The 19,234-nt window shown below is 48.2% G+C and overlaps 2 protein-coding genes across 4 annotated transcripts in view; both read right to left on the minus strand.

Moving 5' to 3' along the window:
• The window catches only part of LOC138364223 (leukocyte elastase inhibitor-like), a 68,297-nt gene that overhangs the window by 21,088 nt on the left and 27,975 nt on the right, over positions 1–19,234 (minus strand). The window contains exon 1 of one of the 3 annotated variants that reach the window (XM_069323543.1): positions 17,487–17,603. The exons of the other annotated variants lie outside the window; for them this stretch is intronic. The gene's annotated coding sequence lies outside the window, so the exon portion shown is untranslated. Of the gene's footprint in view, positions 1–17,486; positions 17,604–19,234 lie in introns of those variants that run through there. 3 annotated transcript variants of the gene reach the window in all.
• On the minus strand, positions 1,017–18,862 carry LOC138364522 (repetitive organellar protein-like). Its single transcript, XM_069324175.1, has 2 exons — positions 18,770–18,862; positions 1,017–1,784 (listed from the first exon to the last, which is right to left on the minus strand). The coding sequence occupies exons 1-2, from the start codon at positions 18,860–18,862 to the stop codon at positions 1,017–1,019; spliced, it is 861 nt and encodes a 286-aa protein (XP_069180276.1).

Here is a 19,234-nt window from a genome sequence, read left to right on the forward strand (position 1 = left end):
CCAATATTTTATGTGCGTTTCTGAATGCTAGTTCCTGGGCCCCGTCTCCAGTGTGAGGCATCCTCTAAGATCCTAAGAGAAGTCCATCATGTACACTGTGTTAACTACTTCCTGTATGTAGATGTTACTGATGTGGGTGATAAAACTGGGTGATAAAACCCCGACTATCACCCTGATAGTCTGGGTTTTATTATGTCAACACCTGTTCAGATGTTATCCCGGCTTATTGCCAACACTGATGTTGACATGTTCGTGCAATATGTCAACAATGACGTTGTTCGTGCATTATTATTTGATAATAATTCATTGTGTCGGAGGACAGGAAGCCAGTGTATATTCAGACACGTTAGGCTTATATCGACGCACCCTCCCCAAGGTCGAATTACTGACCCCGCCCAGGATGCAACCCACAGAAAGCTGACTAACGCCTGTGGTACCTAATTACTGCTAGGTGAACACTTCCATTAGTGAAAGGAAACATGCCCAACCATTTCTGTCCCGCCCGAGATTCGAACCCGGAATTCTCGATTGTGCGTCGCGAACAAACCCGACTGTACTACCAGGACCCTCTCACATTATGTCAACACTGAAGTTGTGGTGGTTATCTTGAGGTTATAGGGAGCGGGTTATCTTGAGGTTATCTTGAGATGATTTCGGGGCTTTAGTGTCCCCGCGGCCCGGTCCTCGACCAGGCCTCCACCCCCAGGAAGCAGCTCGTGACAGCTGACTAACACCCAGGTACCTATTTTACTGCTAGGTAACAGGGGCATAGGGTGAAAGAAACTCTGCCCATTGTTTCTCGCCGGCGCCTGGGATCGAACCCAGGACCACAGGATCACAAGTCCCGCGTGCTGTCCGCTCGGCCGACCGGCTGGTGAGGACTAAATAAACACACCAGCAGATGAGACGACGTTTCGGTCTGTCTTGACCATTACCAAGTCGACAGTCTACTTGATAATGGTCCAGGGCGGACCGAAACGTCGTCGCCTCTTCATCTTCTGATAGTTCTCACATCTTCACGTAGCCTCGTTATTGTGACTCATCGTCTGCACGTTGAGATGTTGACCAGCCTTAATTATGTCAACACTGACGTTGGTCAGATGTTCTCTAGGCTTAATTATGTCAACTCTGACGTTGGTCAGATGTTCTCTAGGCTTAATTATGTCAACTCTGACGTTGGTCAGATGTTCTCTAGGCTTAATTATGTCAACACTGACGTTGGTCAGATGTTCTCTAGGCTTAATTATGTCAACTCTGACGTTGGTCAGATGTTCTCTAGGCTTAATTATGTCAACTCTGACGTTGGTCAGATGTTCTCTAGGCTTAATTATGTCAACTCTGACGTTGGTCAGATGTTCTCTAGGCTTAATTATGTCAACACTGACGTTGGTCAGATGTTCTCTAGGCTTAATTATGTCAACACTGACGTTGGTCAGATGTTCTCTAGGCTTAATTATGTCAACACTGACGTTGGTCAGATGTTCTCTAGGCTTAATTATGTCAACTCTGACGTTGGTCAGATGTTCTCTAGGCTTAATTATGTCAACACTGAAGTTGGTCAGATGTTCTCTAGGCTTAATTATGTCAACACTGACGTTGGTCAGATGTTCTCTAGGCTTAATTATGTCAACACTGACGTTGGTCAGATGTTCTCTAGGCTTAATTATGTCAACACTGACGTTGGTCAGATGTTGACCAGCCTTAATTATGTCAACACTGACGTTGGTCAGATGTTCTCTAGGCTTAATTATGTCAACACTGAAGTTGGTCAGATGTTCTCTAGGCTTAATTATGTCAATTCCGGATGTTCAGATGTTGTCCAAGCTTTATTATTTCAACAATGATGTTGTCCGGGATTTATGTCAACAATGATGTTGTCCGGGATTTATGTCAACAATGATGTTGTCCGGGATTTATGTCAACAATGATGTTGTCCGGGATTTATGTCAACAATGATGTTGTCCGGGATTTATGTCAACAATGATGTTGTCCGGGATTTATGTCAACAATGATGTTGTCCGGGATTTATGTCAACAATGATGTTGTCCGGGATTTATGTCAACAATGATGTTGTCCGGGATTTATGTCAACAATGATGTTGTCCGGGATTTGTCACATCCACACTATATTGCCTTGCTTTATTAAGGCAACATTGATGTTCAGATGTTGTCCGGGCTTAATTATGTCAGTACAGTTGAGATGTTGTCCAAGCTTGAACTTCACTACAGCTTTATAAGCTTGACGTAGACAATAGCGTTAAAAGTGCATCAAATGTAGAGAGAGAGAGAGAGAGAGAGAGAGTAGGTCAAGGTAGGACTCATCATGAGGAGAGAGAGTGCTCACAACAATGGTCTGCAACCCTGGCAAGGGTCTGAGTACGGTGTGAAGGTACGGTGACCAGCCTCTTGGACCAGTAGGGTCTATACATTGGTCACTAACAACTACGGTGCAGCCTAACAACCAATACATTGGTCACTGTAACAGCTATAGTGCAGCCTAACAACCAATACATTGGTCACTGTAACAGCTATAGTGCAGCCTAACAACCAATACATTGGTCACTGTAACAGCTATAGTGCAGCCTAACAACCAATACATTGGTCACTGTAACAGCTATAGTGCAGCCTAACAACCAATACATTGGTCACTGTAACAGCTATAGTGCAGCCTAACAACCAATACATTGGTCACTGTAACAGCTATAGTGCAGCCTAACAACCAATACATTGGTCACTGTAACAGCTATAGTGCAGCCTAACAACCAATACATTGGTCACTGTAACAGCTATAGTGCAGCCTAACAACCAATACATTGGTCACTGTAACAGCTATAGTGCAGCCTAACAACCAATACATTGGTCACTGTAACAGCTATAGTGCAGCCTAACAACCAATACATTGGTCACTAACAACTACGGTGCAGCCTAACAACCCGTACAAACCTCTCATAAACTAACGACTTACGAAACACAGACGTTCAATAAAATACCTAGGTTCTTGTTGACCAGACCACACACTAGAAGGTGAAGGGACGACGACGTTTCGGTCCGTCCTGGACCATTCTCAAGTCGATTGTGAGAATGGACACAATCGACTTGAGAATGGTCCAGGACGGACCGAGAAGTCGTCGTCCCTTCACCTTCTAGTGTGTGGTCTGGTCAACATTCTTCAGCCCCGTTATTGTGACTCATCGCCTGCATACCGAGGTTCCACTTACTCTAATGTGCAAACGATGAGTCACAACAACGGGGCTGAAGAATGATGACCAAGTCACTCATCAGAAGATGAAGAGACGACGACGTTTCGGTCTGTCATACGACCATTACTGAGTCGTATGTGACGACATTACCAAGTCGTCACAGGTGACTTGATCATTGGTCGAGGACGGACCGTAAAGTCGTCTATACTTCATCTTCTGATGTGAGGTGTTTGGTCATCATTCTTACTCTCATTATGGCCTGGTTGATACCTGGTTGATACCTGGTTGATACCTGGTTGATGGGGTTCTGGGAGTTCTTCTACTCCCCAACTCTCGACTTGTGAGAGTTTGGTCCACCAGGCTGTTGCTTGGAGCGGCCCGCAGGGCCACGTACCCACCACAGCCCGGCTGATCCGGAACTTCTCTTAGAAAACCGTCCAGTTTTCTCTTGAAGATGTCCACGGTTATTCCGGCAATATTTCTTATAGTCGCTGGGAGGACGTTGAACAACCATGGACCTCTGATGTTTATACAGTGTTCTCTGATTGTGCCTATGGCACCTCTGCTCTTCACTGGTTCAATCTTGCATTTTCTTTCATATCTTTCACTCCAGTACGTTGTTATTTTTTTTTAATAATAATAATGGCAACGCAATAGCAAGACTAGCAATGTTTTACTTTACTCTTCTGAAAATGGCAACACTTGTTTAAAATGTATATATATAGCACAACTCTTTGTTTACCAAACAAGAAGTAAAAACAAAAGATGGTGCTCCAAACTAGAATTGGTCTTTACAACTTGAGTGTTTAGTTAACAAGACAAACGTTCCGCTCATCCCACAGATCTTCAAGGCAAAATTAGTACTGAAGAGCTGCTGGTCAACATATCTAGCAACAACAAATTAAGGCTATAATGCTATGTAGAATAGGTTGGGAAATTTGCATACGTGAGTTGGTTGAATAATTTACATATGAGCAAGTTTGTTACTTATTAAAGACGCCATTAAGGTGACATGCTGTATGCAAATTTAGCATTGTGTTTATGAAAATGGGAGAGAAATAAAAAATGATAGGTGCAATATGTAAGTATAGCCGTCCAACCACTTGGGCTGGACGGTAGAGCGAAGGTCTCGCTTCAGTCCCCCGTTGAATGGTTGGTGTTCAATCCCCGACTGAACCGACCCTATTGGTCAGTACTGACGACACGTCCCTATTGGTCAGTATTGACACGTCCCTATTGGTCAGTACTGACGACACGTCTCTATTGGTCAGTACTGACGACACGACACTATTGGTCAGTACTGACGACACGTCCCTATTGGTCAGTATTGACACGTCCCTATTGGTCAGTACTGACGACACGACCCTATTGGTCAGTACTGACGACACGACCCTATTGGTCAGTACTGACGACACGTCTCTATTGGTCAGTACTGACGACACGTCTCTATTGGTCAGTACTGACGACACGTCTCTATTGGTCAGTACTGACGACACGTCTCTATTGGTCAGTACTCACGACACGTCTCTATTGGTCAGTACTGACGACACGTCTCTATTGGTCAGTACTCACGACACGTCTCTATTGGTCAGTACTGACGACACGTCTCTATTGGTCAGTACTGACGACACGTCTCTATTGGTCAGTACTGACGACACGACCCTATTGGTCAGTACTGACGACACGACCCTATTGGTCAGTACTGACGACACGACCCTATTGGTCAGTACTGACGACACGACCCTATTGGTCAGTACTGACGACACGACCCTATTGGTCAGTACTGACGACACGACCCTATTGGTCAGTACTGACGACACGACCCTATTGGTCAGTACTGACGACACGACCCTATTGGTCAGTACTGACGACACGACCCTATTGGTCAGTACTGACGACACGTCCCTATTGGTCAGTACTGACGACACGTCCCTATTGGTCAGTACTGACGACACGACCCTATTGGTCAGTACTGACGACACGACCCTATTGGTCAGTACTGACGACACGACCCTATTGATCAGTACTGACGACACGACCCTATTGGTCAGTACTGACGACACGACCCTATTGGTCAGTACTGACGACACGTCTCTATTGGTCAGTACTGACGACACGACCCTATTGGTCAGTACTGACGACACGACCCTATTGGTCAGTACTGACGACACGTCCCTATTGGTCAGTACTGACGACACGTCCCTATTGGTCAGTACTGACGACACGTCCCTATTGGTCAGTACTGACGACACGTCCCTATTGGTAAGTACTGACGACACGTCCCTATTGGTCAGTACTGACGACACGTCCCTATTGGTCAGTACTGACGACACGTCCCTATTGGTCAGTACTGACGACACGTCCCTATTGGTCAGTACTGACGACACGTCCCTATTGGTCAGTACTGACGACACGTCCCTATTGGTCAGTACTGACGACACGTCCCTATTGGTCAGTACTGACGACACGTCCCTATTGGTCAGTACTGACGACACGACCCTATTGGTCAGTACTGACGACACGACCCTATTGGTCAGTACTGACGAGACGTCCCTATTGGTCAGTACTGACGACACGACCCTATTGGTCAGTACTGACACGTCCCTATTGGTCAGTACTGACGACACGTCCCTATTGGTCAGTACTGACACGTCCCTATTGGTCAGTACTGACGACACGTCCCTATTGGTCAGTACTGACACGTCCCTATTGGTCAGTACTGACGACACGACCCTATTGGTCAGTACTGACGACACGTCCCTATTGGTCAGTACTGACGACACGTCCCTATTGGTCAGTACTGACGACACGTCCCTATTGGTCAGTACTGACGACACGTCCCTATTGGTCAGTACTGACGACACGTCCCTATTGGTCAGTACTGACGACACGTCCCTATTGGTCAGTACTGACGACACGACCCTATTGGTCAGTACTGACGACACGACCCTATTGGTCAGTACTGACGACACGACCCTATTGGTCAGTACTGACGACACGACCCTATTGGTCAGTACTGACGACACGACCCTATTGGTCAGTACTGACGACACGACCCTATTGGTCAGTACTGACGACACGACCCTATTGGTCAGTACTGACGACACGACCCTATTGGTCAGTACTGACGACACGACCCTATTGGTCAGTACTGACGACACGACCCTATTGGTCAGTACTGACGACACGACCCTATTGGTCAGTACTGACGACACGACCCTATTGGTCAGTACTGACGACACGTCTCTATTGGTCAGTACTGACGACACGACCCTATTGGTCAGTACTGACGACACGACCCTATTGGTCAGTACTGACGACACGTCCCTATTGGTCAGTACTGACGACACGACCCTATTGGTCAGTACTGACGACACGTCCCTATTGGTCAGTACTGACGACACGTCCCTATTGGTCAGTACTGACGACACGTCCCTATTGGTCAGTACTGACGACACGTCCCTATTGGTCAGTACTGACGACACGTCCCTATTGGTCAGTACTGACGACACGTCCCTATTGGTCAGTACTGACGACACGTCCCTATTGGTCAGTACTGACGACACGTCCCTATTGGTCAGTACTGACGACACGTCCCTATTGGTCAGTACTGACGACACGACCCTATTGGTCAGTACTGACGACACGACCCTATTGGTCAGTACTGACGAGACGTCCCTATTGGTCAGTACTGACGACACGACCCTATTGGTCAGTACTGACACGTCCCTATTGGTCAGTACTGACGACACGTCCCTATTGGTCAGTACTGACACGTCCCTATTGGTCAGTACTGACGACACGTCCCTATTGGTCAGTACTGACACGTCCCTATTGGTCAGTACTGACGACACGACCCTATTGGTCAGTACTGACGACACGTCCCTATTGGTCAGTACTGACGACACGTCCCTATTGGTCAGTACTGACGACACGTCCCTATTGGTCAGTACTGACGACACGTCCCTATTGGTCAGTACTGACGACACGTCCCTATTGGTCAGTACTGACGACACGTCCCTATTGGTCAGTACTGACGACACGTCCCTATTGGTCAGTACTGACGACACGTCCCTATTGGTCAGTACTGACGACACGACCCTATTGGTCAGTACTGACGACACGACCCTATTGGTCAGTACTGACGACACGACCCTATTGGTCAGTACTGACACGTCCCTATTGGTCAGTACTGACGACACGACCCTATTGGTCAGTACTGACGACACGACCCTATTGGTCAGTACTGACGACACGACCCTATTGGTCAGTACTGACGACACGACCCTATTGGTCAGTACTGACGACACGTCCCTATTGGTCAGTACTGACGACACGTCCCTATTGGTCAGTACTGACGACACGTCCCTATTGGTCAGTACTGACGACACGTCCCTATTGGTCAGTACTGACGACACGTCCCTATTGGTCAGTACTGACGACACGTCCCTATTGGTCAGTACTGACGACACGTCCCTATTGGTCAGTACTGACGACACGTCCCTATTGGTCAGTACTGACGACACGTCCCTATTGGTCAGTACTGACGACACGACCCTATTGGTCAGTACTGACGACACGACCCTATTGGTCAGTACTGACGAGACGTCCCTATTGGTCAGTACTGACGACACGACCCTATTGGTCAGTACTGACACGTCCCTATTGGTCAGTACTGACGACACGTCCCTATTGGTCAGTACTGACACGTCCCTATTGGTCAGTACTGACGACACGTCCCTATTGGTCAGTACTGACACGTCCCTATTGGTCAGTACTGACGACACGACCCTATTGGTCAGTACTGACGACACGTCCCTATTGGTCAGTACTGACGACACGTCCCTATTGGTCAGTACTGACGACACGTCCCTATTGGTCAGTACTGACGACACGTCCCTATTGGTCAGTACTGACGACACGTCCCTATTGGTCAGTACTGACGACACGTCCCTATTGGTCAGTACTGACGACACGTCCCTATTGGTCAGTACTGACGACACGACCCTATTGGTCAGTACTGACGACACGACCCTATTGGTCAGTACTGACACGTCCCTATTGGTCAGTACTGACGACACGACCCTATTGGTCAGTACTGACGACACGACCCTATTGGTCAGTACTGACGACACGACCCTATTGGTCAGTACTGACGACACGACCCTATTGGTCAGTACTGACGACACGACCCTATTGGTCAGTACTGACGACACGACCCTATTGGTTAGTACTGACGACACGTGCCTATTGGTCAGTACTGACGACACGACCCTATTGGTCAGTACTGACGAGACGTCCCTATTGGTCAGTACTGACGACACGACCCTATTGGTCAGTACTGACACGTCCCTATTGGTCAGTACTGACGACACGTCCCTATTGGTCAATACTGACACGTCCCTATTGGTCAGTACTGACGACACGTCCCTATTGGTCAGTACTGACACGTCCCTATTGGTCAGTACTGACGACACGACCCTATTGGTCAGTACTGACGACACGACCCTATTGGTCAGTACTGACGACACGACCCTATTGGTCAGTACTGACGACACGTCCCTATTGGTCAGTACTGACGACACGTCCCTATTGGTCAGTACTGACGACACGACCCTATTGGTCAGTACTGACGACACGACCCTATTGGTCAGTACTGACGACACGACCCTATTGGTCAGTACTGACGACACGACCCTATTGGTCAGTACTGACGACACGACCCTATTGGTCAGTACTGACGACACGACCCTATTGGTCAGTACTGACGACACGACCCTATTGGTCAGTACTGACGACACGACCCTATTGGTCAGTACTGACGACACGACCCTATTGGTCAGTACTGACACGTCCCTATTGGTCAGTACTGACGACACGACCCTATTGGTCAGTACTGACGACACGACCCTATTGGTCAGTACTGACGACACGACCCTATTGGTTAGTACTGAGGTCAATTGTGTGGTACAAAATACACAGACACTGTGAAAATGTGTGTCATACCATACAAGTACTGTGAGGTGTGTCATACCTTACAAGTACTGTGAGAAGGTGTGTCATACCTTACAAGTACTGTGAGGTGTGTCATACCATACAAGTACTGTGAGAAGGTGTGTCATACCTTACAAGTACTGTGAGAAGGTGTGTCATACCTTACAAGTACTGTGAGAAGGTGTGTCATACCTTACAAGTACTGTGAGAAGGTGTGTCATACCTTACAAGTACTGTGAGAAGGTGTGTCATACCTTACAAGTACTGTGAGAAGGTGTGTCATACCTTACAAGTACTGTGAGGTGTGTCATACCATACAAGTACTGTGAGGTGTGTCATACCTTACAAGTACTGTGAGAAGATGTGTCATACCATACAAGTACTGTGAGAAGGTGTGTCATGCCATACAAGTACTGTGAGAAGGTGTGTCATACCATACAAGTACTGTGAGAAGGTGTGTCATACCATACAAGTACTGTGAGAAGGTGTCATACCTTACAAGTACAGTGAGACGGTGTGTCATACCATACAAGTACTGTGAGAAGGTGTGTCATACCATACAAGTGCTGTGAGAAGGTGTGTCATACCATACAAGTACTGTGAGAAGGTGTGTCATACCATACAAGTACTGTGAGAAGGTGTGTCATACCATACAAGTACTGTGAGAAGGTGTGTCATACCTTACAAGTACAGTGAGACGGTGTGTCATACCATACAAGTACTGTGAGAAGGTGTGTCATACCATACAAGTGCTGTGAGAAGGTGTGTCATACCATACAAGTACTGTGAGGTGTGTCATACCTTACAAGTACTGTGAGAAGGTGTGTCATACCATACAAGTACTGTGAGAAGGTGTGTCATACCATACAAGTACTGTGAGAAGGTGTGTCATACCATACAAGTACTGTGAGAAGGTGTGTCATACCATACAAGTACTGTGAGAAGGTGTGTCATACCTTACAAGTACAGTGAGACGGTGTGTCATACCATACAAGTACTGTGAGAAGGTGTGTCATACCATACAAGTGCTGTGAGAAGGTGTGTCATACCATACAAGTGCTGTGAGAAGGTGTGTCATACCATACAAGTGCTGTGAGAAGGTGTGTCATACCATACAAGTACAGTGAGAAGGTGTGTCATACCGTACAAGTACAGTGAAAAGGTGTGTCATACCATACAAGTGCTGTGAGAAGGTGTGTCATACCATACAAGTACTGTGAGAAGGTGTGTCATACCATACAAGTACAGTGAGGTGTGTCATACCATACAAGTACAGTGAGAAGGTGTGTCATACCATACAAGTACAGTGAGAAGGTGTGTCATACCATACAAGTACTGTGAGGTGTGTCATACCATACAAGAACAGTGAGGTGTGTCATACCATACAAGTACAGTGAGAAGGTGTGTCATTCCTTACAAGTACTGTGAGAAGGTGTGTCATACCTTACAAGTACTGTGAGAATGTGTGTCATACTTTACAAGTACAGTGAGAGGGTGTGTCATACCATACAAGTACTGTGAGAAGGTGTGTCATACCATACAAGTACAGTGAGAAGGTGTGTCATACCATACAAGTACTGTGAGAAGGTGTGTCATACCATACAAGTACTGTGAGAAGGTGTGTCATACCATACAAGTACTGTGAGAAGGTGTGTCATACCATACAAGTACTGTGAGAAGGTGTGTCATACCATACAAGTACTGTGAGAAGGTGTGTCATACCATACAAGTACTGTGAGAAGGTGTGTCATACCTTACAAGTACTGTGAGAGGGTGTGTCATACCATACAAGTACAGTGAGAGGGTGTGTCATACCATACAATCATGGGAAGGATATTCCAGCCCAAGGAACCCAAGAGGTGGACGGACAGACACAATGGAAAGGAATATGAGGAGTTCAGAAGGTGTTTGGCACTGCTCCAAGATGGGTATTGGAATATACCATAAAGAAAGTAAGCTGAATAGCACGAGAGGAACTGTAATGTGGTATTCCTTGGCGGAGGGCAGAGTGTCAGAGGCAGATGTGAGAGTGTCAGAGGCAGATGTGAGATTGTCAGTGGCAGATGTGAGAGTGTCAGAGACAGATGTGAGAGTGTCAGAGGCAGATGTGTGAGAGTGTCAGAGGCAGATGTGTGAGAGTGTCAGAGGCAGATGTGAGTGTCAGAGACAGATGTGAGAGTGTCAGAGGCAGATGTGTGAGTGTCAGAGGCAGATGTGTGAGTGTCAGAGGCAGATGTGTGAGAGTGTCAGAGGCAGATGTGAGTGTCAGAGGCAGATGTGTGAGAGTGTCAGAGGCAGATGTGAGTGTCAGAGACAGATGTGAGAGTGTCAGAGGCAGATGTGAGTGTCAGAGGCAGATGTGTGAGTGTCAGAGACAGATGTGAGAGTGTCAGAGGCAGATGTGAGTGTCAGAGGCAGATGTGTGAGAGTGTCAGGGGCAGATGTGTGAGAGTGTCAGAGGCAGATGTGTGAGAGTGTCAGGGGCAGATGTGTGAGAGTGTCAGAGGCAGATGTGAGTGTCAGAGGCAGATGTGTGAGAGTGTCAGAGGCAGATGTGTGAGAGTGTCAGAGGCAGATGTGAGAGTGTCAGAGACAGATGTGAGAGTGTCAGAGGCAGATGTGAGTGTGTCAGAGGCAGATGTGTGAGTGTCAGAGACAGATGTGAGAGTGTCAGAGGCAGATGTGTGAGAGTGTCAGAGGCAGATGTGAGAGTGTCAGAGACAGATGTGAGAGTGTCAGAGACAGATGTGAGAGTCAGAGACAGATGTGAGAGTGTCAGAGACAGATGTGTGAGAGTGTCAGAGGCAGATGTGTGAGAGTGTCAGAGGGAGATGTGAGAGTGTCAGAGGCAGATGTGTGAGAGTGTCAGAGACAGATGTGAGAGTGTCAGAGGCAGATGTGTGAGAGTGTCAGAGGCAGATGTGAGAGTGTCAGAAGCAGATGTGAGAGTGTCAGAGACAGATGTGAGAGTGTCAGAGGGAGATGTGAGAGTGTCAGAGACAGATGTGAGAGTGTCAGAGACAGATGTGAGAGTGTCAGAGACAGATGTGTGAGAGTGTCAGAGACAGATGTGTGAGAGTGTCAGAGGCAGATGTGTGAGAGTGTCAGAGGGAGATGTGAGAGTGTCAGAGACAGATGTGTGAGAGTGTCAGAGGGAGATGTGAGAGAGTCAGAGACAGATGTGAGATGGTCAGAGACAGATGTGAGAGTGTCAGAGACAGATGTGAGAGTGTCAGAGACAGTTGTGAGAGGGTCAGAGGCAGATGTGAGAGAGTGTCAGAGACAGATGTGAGAGTGTCAGAGACAGATGTGAGAGGGTCAGAGGCAGATGTGAGAGAGTGTCAGAGACAGATGTGAGAGTGTCAGAGACAGATGTGAGAGTGTCAGAGACAGATGTGAGAGGGTCAGAGGCAGATGTGAGAGAGTGTCAGAGACAGATGTGAGAGTGTCAGAGACAGATGTGAGAGGGTCAGAGGCAGATGTGAGAGTGTCAGAGACAGATGTGAGAGTGTCAGAGACAGATGTGAGAGTGTCAGAGACAGATGTGAGAGAGTCAGAGACAGGTGTCAGAGACAGATGTGAGAGTGTCAGAGGGAGATGTGAGAGTGTCAGAGGCAGATGTGAGAGTGTCAGAGACAGATGTGAGAGAGTCAGAGACAGATGTGAGAGTGTCAGAGACAGATGTGAGAGTGTCAGAGACAGATGTGAGAGTGTCAGAGACAGATGTGAGAGTGTCAGAGACAGATGTGAGAGAGTCAGAGACAGATGTGAGAGTGTCAGAGACAGATGTGAGAGGTGACGAGCGGTGTCCCACAAGAGCGCTGGCTCCTTGTACTACTAAGACAAGTAATGGATCTCAGAAGGTAATTTGTTCATAAGATTTTCAGATGAAAATCATTTGAACAATTTGAAGAGAACAACAACGACAGAACTGAAACTGCTTCACGATATATCTTGGCTGCAATAGTTAGATAAATGGCTATTAGAGTTCAACTCAGTTAATGCAAACTTATGAGAATAGGAAGGAGAAAGATAAAATAAAGTATAGAGGCTGAGAGTGAGATAGCTACAACATGTTCAGCGTGAGGGGCAACAAGGGAGTGGACCTCACACTCAATCTCAAGGCAAAAGTGTGACCAGATATATAATATATAACCTATGCCAGACCATCCTAGAGTATGCAGCGCCGGCACGAAATCCACAGTGGGGAGACATGACTTATAATGTGGAGTACTCACCTAGTTGTGCATGCAGAGGTTGAGCTCTGGCTCTTTGGTCCAGAACCCTGTGGGAGCCCTAAGCCTAATGACTTCAGGCCGCGGCCAGGGCGCCTAGTATAGTATACATAGTATACACAGTATACAAGCTACTGGTATACATTGTCTGCCACAGTAAACCTACTTGGGGTTAACGAGTCCCATAGGACCAACTACTGACCTATCCCAGGATGCAGGCCACAACAGTTGCCTAATTCCAGGATACCTATTATATTGATATGAGAACAGAGGCATCAGGTGCAAGGTAACGTTCCGAAACGTCTCATCCTGCACGGGAATCAAACCCGGGACCATTGGTGTGTGAGCGGTCAGCGCTGCGCACTACCACGTAACTAGACCATGCCAGTAGAGGCACTAGAGGTGACGGAGGGAGGCAGAAGTGCCCCACAAGAGGCTGTGAGCCACCAGAGGCACTAGAGGTGACGGAGGGAGGCAGGAGAAGTGCCCCACAAGAGGCTGTGGGCCACCAGAGGCACTAGAGGTGACGGAGGGAGGCAGAAGTGCCCCACAAGAGGCTGTGGGCCACCAGAGGCACTAGAGGTCACGGAGGGAGGCAGAAGTGCCCCACAAGAGGCTGTGGGCCACCAGAGGCACTAGAGGTGACGGAGGGAGGCAGAAGTGCCCCACAAGAGGCTGTGGGCCACCAGAGGCACTAGAGGTCACGGAGGGAGGCAGAAGTGCCCCACAAGAGGCTGTGGGCCACCAGAGGCACTAGAGGTGACGGAGGGAGGCAGAAGTGCGCCACAAGAGGCTGTGGGCCACCAGAGGCACTAGAGGTGACGGAGGGAGGCAGAAGTGCGCCACAAGAGGCTGTGGGCCACCAGAGGCACTAGAGGTGACGGAGGGAGGCAGAAGTGCGCCACAAGAGGCTGTGGGCCACCAGAGGCACTAGAGGTGACGGAGGGAGGCAGAAGTGCCCCACAAGAGGCTGTGGGCCACCAGAGGCACTAGAGGTCACGGAGGGAGGCAGAAGTGCGCCACAAGAGGCTGTGGGCCACCAGAGGCACTAGAGGTGACGGAGGGAGGCAGAAGTGCGCCACAAGAGGCTGTGGGCCACCAGAGGCACTAGAGGTCACGGAGGGAGGCAGAAGTGCGCCACAAGAGGCTGTGGGCCACCAGAGGCACTAGAGGTGACGGAGGGAGGCAGAAGTGCCCCACAAGAGGCTGTGGGCCACCAGAGGCACTAGAGGTGACGGAGGGAGGCAGAAGTGCCCCACAAGAGGCTGTGGGCCACCAGAGGCACTAGAGGTGACGGAGGGAGGCAGAAGTGCCCCACAAGAGGCTGTGGGCCACCAGAGGCACTAGAGGTGACGGAGGGAGGCAGAAGTGCCCCACAAGAGGCTGTGGGCCACCAGAGGCACTAGAGGTGACGGAGGGAGGCAGAAGTGCCCCACAAGAGGCTGTGGACCACCAGAGGCACTAGAGGTGACGGAGGGAGGCAGAAGTGCCCCACAAGAGGCTGTGGGCCACCAGAGGCACTAGAGGTCACGGAGGGAGGCAGAAGTGCGCCACAAGAGGCTGTGGGCCACCAGAGGCACTAGAGGTGACGGAGGGAGGCAGAAGTGCCCCACAAGAGGCTGTGGGCCACCAGAGGCACTAGAGGTGACGGAGGGGGGCAGAAGTGCGCCACAAGAGGCTGTGGGCCACCAGAGGCACTAGAGGTGACGGAGGGAGGCAGAAGTGCGCCACAAGAGGCTGTGGGCCACCAGAGGCACTAGAGGTGACGGAGGGAGGCAGAAGTGCGCCACAAGAGGCTGTGGGCCACCAGAGGCACTAGAGGTGACGGAGGGGGGGCAGAAGTGCGCCACAAGAGGCTGTGGTCGAGGGAGGTCTAGAGCCTATAAACAATTACCAGTGCTGCCTCATATAGGCCTATACTGTTCACACTACTACCGTGCTGCCTCATATAGGCCTATACTGTTCACACTACTACCGTACTGCCTCATATAGGCCTATACTGTTCACACTACTACCGTGCTGCCTCATATAGGCCTATACTGTTCACACTACTACCGTGCTGCCTCATATAGGCCTATACTGTTCACACTACTACCGTGCTGCCTCATATAGGCCTATACTGTTCACACTACTACCGTGCTGCCTCATATAGGCCTATACTGTTCACACTACTACCGTGCTGCCTCATATAGGCCTATACTGTTCACACTACTACCGTGCTGCCTCATATAGGCCTATACTGTTCACACTACTACCGTGCTGCCTCATATAGGCCTATACTGTTCACACTACTACCGTGCTGCCTCATATAGGCCTATACTGTTCACACTACTACCGTGCTGCCTCATATAGGCCTATACTGTTCACACTACTACCGTGCTGCCTCATATAGGCCTATACTGTTCACACTACTACCGTGCTGCCTCATATAGGCCTATACTGTTCACACTACTACCGTGCTGCCTCATATAGGCCTATACTGTTCACACTACTACCGTGCTGCCTCATATAGGCCTATACTGTTCACACTACTACCGTGCTGCCTCATATAGGCCTATACTGTTCACACTACTACCGTGCTGCCTCATATAGGCCTATACTGTTCACACTACTACCGTGCTGCCTCATATAGGCCTATACTGTTCACACTACTACCGTGCTGCCTCATATAGGCCTATACTGTTCACACTACTACCGTGCTATATACCAAAACTCGCCCCAGGTACCGTGCTATATACCAAAACTCGCCCCAGGTACCGTGCTATATACCAAAACTCGCCCCAGGTACCGTGCTATATACCAAAACTCGCCCCAGGTACCGTGCTATATACCAATACTCGCCCCAGGTACCGTGCTATATACCAAAACTCGCCCCAGGTACCGTGCTATATACCAAAACTCGCCCCAGGTACCGTGCTATATAACAATACTCGCCCCAGGTACCGTGCTATATACCAATACTCGCCCCAGGTACCGTGCTATATACCAATACTCGCCCCAGGTACCGTGCTATATACCAGTACTCGCCCCAGGTACCGTGCTATATACCAATACTCGCCCCAGGTACCGTGCTATACCAATACTCGCCCCAGGTACCGTGCTATATACCAATACTCGCCCCAGGTACCGTGCTATACCAATACTCGCCCCAGGTACCGTGCTATATACCAAAACTCGCCCCAGGTACCGTGCTATATACCAAAACTCGCCCCAGGTACCGTGCTATATACCAAAACTCGCCCCAGGTACCGTGCTATATACCAATACTCGCCCCAGGTACCGTGCTATATACCAAAACTCGCCCCAGGTACCGTGCTATATACCAAAACTCGCCCCAGGTACCGTGCTATATAACAATACTCGCCCCAGGTACCGTGCTATATACCAATACTCGCCCCAGGTACCGTGCTATATACCAAAACTCGCCCCAGGTACCGTGCTATATAACAATACTCGCCCCAGGTACCGTGCTATATACCAGTACTCGCCCCAGGTACCGTGCTATACCAGTACTCGCCCCAGGTACCGTGCTATACCAGTACTCGCCCCAGGTACCGTGCTATACCAGTACTCGCCCCAGGTACCGTGCTATACCAGTACTCGCCCCAGGTACCGTGCTATACCAGTACTCGCCCCAGGTACCGTGCTATACCAGTACTCGCCCCAGGTACCGTGCTATATAACAATACTCGCCCCAGGTACCGTGCTATATACCAATACTCGCCCCAGGTACCGTGCTATACCAATACTCGCCCCAGGTACCGTGCTATACCAATACTCGCCCCAGGTACCGTGCTATACCAATACTCGCCCCAGGTACCGTGCTATACCAATACTCGCCCCAGGTACCGTGCTATACCAATACTCGCCCCAGGTACTATGCTATATACCAATACTCGCCCCAGGTACCGTGCTATATACGAATACTCGACCCAGGTACAGAGTTCAAAGCCTCTCCAACATTACCGTCCTGGTCACTTGTAATTCACACTCACCGGATTTAATTAACATTATTAAATATGTTAAGGATGAGAGAATGAGAGGAGCGTCCCACGTACCTTGCCAGGGAGGTGTTGAAGGTGACCTTGCCAAGACGCGTGTGGCTGGAGAGCGCTTCCAGCACCACTTGCCCTCCCCGGCACCAGCCTACACTCTCGTACCGCCTTCATAGTAACACAGTACCGAGTCTTCACCGTTGATCATTAGTAAGTATATATATAAAGTGGACAGGCTCTTGCCTCAACAATTTAATCAAATTTATACATATTATCTAGAGATTTTTTCTAGCAGTGCTGGTTGTATGTCTGGCAGCACGATGTTTGAAATAGAAACTTTTATTTTGGAACTAAAATCAACAAAAATAATGTCTATTATGATGAAAGAAGCGTTATTAAGTTACCAATTAACTCAACATTAACTACTTAAAACTCATCAAATTTCAAAACTTTAGATTTATTAACATCACATTTCTCAGTGCCTGAGTAAATTGTTCCAGTTAAGGTACCAATATTAAGACGCGTCACGAGGCTATAAACACAATATATATTTTATTTCCAATAGGATTTTTTTTTAATTTATTTATTTGTTATCGTTGAGCCCCCTGTTGCCATGGTAACACTGTCAACACCTGTCCCTTATGTCGAGGCTCAGGTAATTGTGTTGACGGGGTCAAGACGTGCCCTGTCACGACCACCTGACAGGTCGTTGGTCAACACAACACACTATACCTTCACAGTACTTGCTGGGCTCCCAAATAGCCCTTTGCATGAATTGTTTAATTAAAGGTATCTTACCTAACCGCCGGACAGAAGGACTTATTATACCCATACCCAAGCCTAATTCACATAACTTCAGACCTATTTCTCTGACGTCGTGCATGTGAAAAGTTCTTGAGAGGATTATACTCGACAGACTAATGTTTCAAATTAAGCCCCACCTTGCCCCTAACCTGTATGGTTTCCTTCCTGGAAGAAACACAAACTTGCTTTGCTGAATATTTTATTAGAGAGGGACCAAGCTCTCAGGCGGCATTTATTGATCTCCAAACTGCTTTTGATACAGCAAATAGAGAAATAGTCTTAGAACAACTAGCCTCTTTTGGAGTTAAGGGAAGACTGTTGACATGGCTCAGGGGGTACCTGAGTAACAGAACCGCCTCAGTCCTTTTCAAGGGTGTCAAAAGTAAACTTTGTGCACCCTTTGAGTTGGGTACACCCCAGGGTGGAGTGCTAAGTCCTACACTGTACAATGTTCTGATGCACAAATTAACTAATGATATTCCCACACTACCTGACGAAGCCGTCATCATTTATGCCGATGACATATGCATTGTTCCAAATACCCAAACTAGACTGCAAGCTCTACTGGATTCACTCGCTGCTAAAACATTGAAGGTTGTTTTGTTATCTCTATAACTAAATCCAGAGTTCTCCATCCCCAAGAGAAAACTCATGTCCCAATAACTTTCAAGGTCAACAACCAGAACATTGAAACGTGTAGGCAGCACAAATACCTTGGAGTTGGTATTAACAGTGACATTGTAAATGATCTACACCGTAGGTTAAAAGAAAGACTAAAACCACTGAAAACACTTACTGGTAAGAGTATTGGTATCAATATTAAATATGCTAGACTATTCTATATGATGTTTGTTAGATCTCTCGTTGATTATAATGCTCTGCACTTAATTTCCCCTCCTCTGTGTTGGACAAAGTTGAAGTAGTACAGAATGAGGCCATGAGGATAATTCTTGGTGCCCCAAGATGCACAAGAATCATCAACATGAGGGAAGAACTGAAACTTCCAA

The sequence above is a fragment of the Procambarus clarkii genome, chromosome 13 (assembly GCF_040958095.1).
Source record: "Procambarus clarkii isolate CNS0578487 chromosome 13, FALCON_Pclarkii_2.0, whole genome shotgun sequence".
In the NCBI taxonomy this organism is placed as follows: domain Eukaryota; kingdom Metazoa; phylum Arthropoda; class Malacostraca; order Decapoda; family Cambaridae; genus Procambarus; species Procambarus clarkii.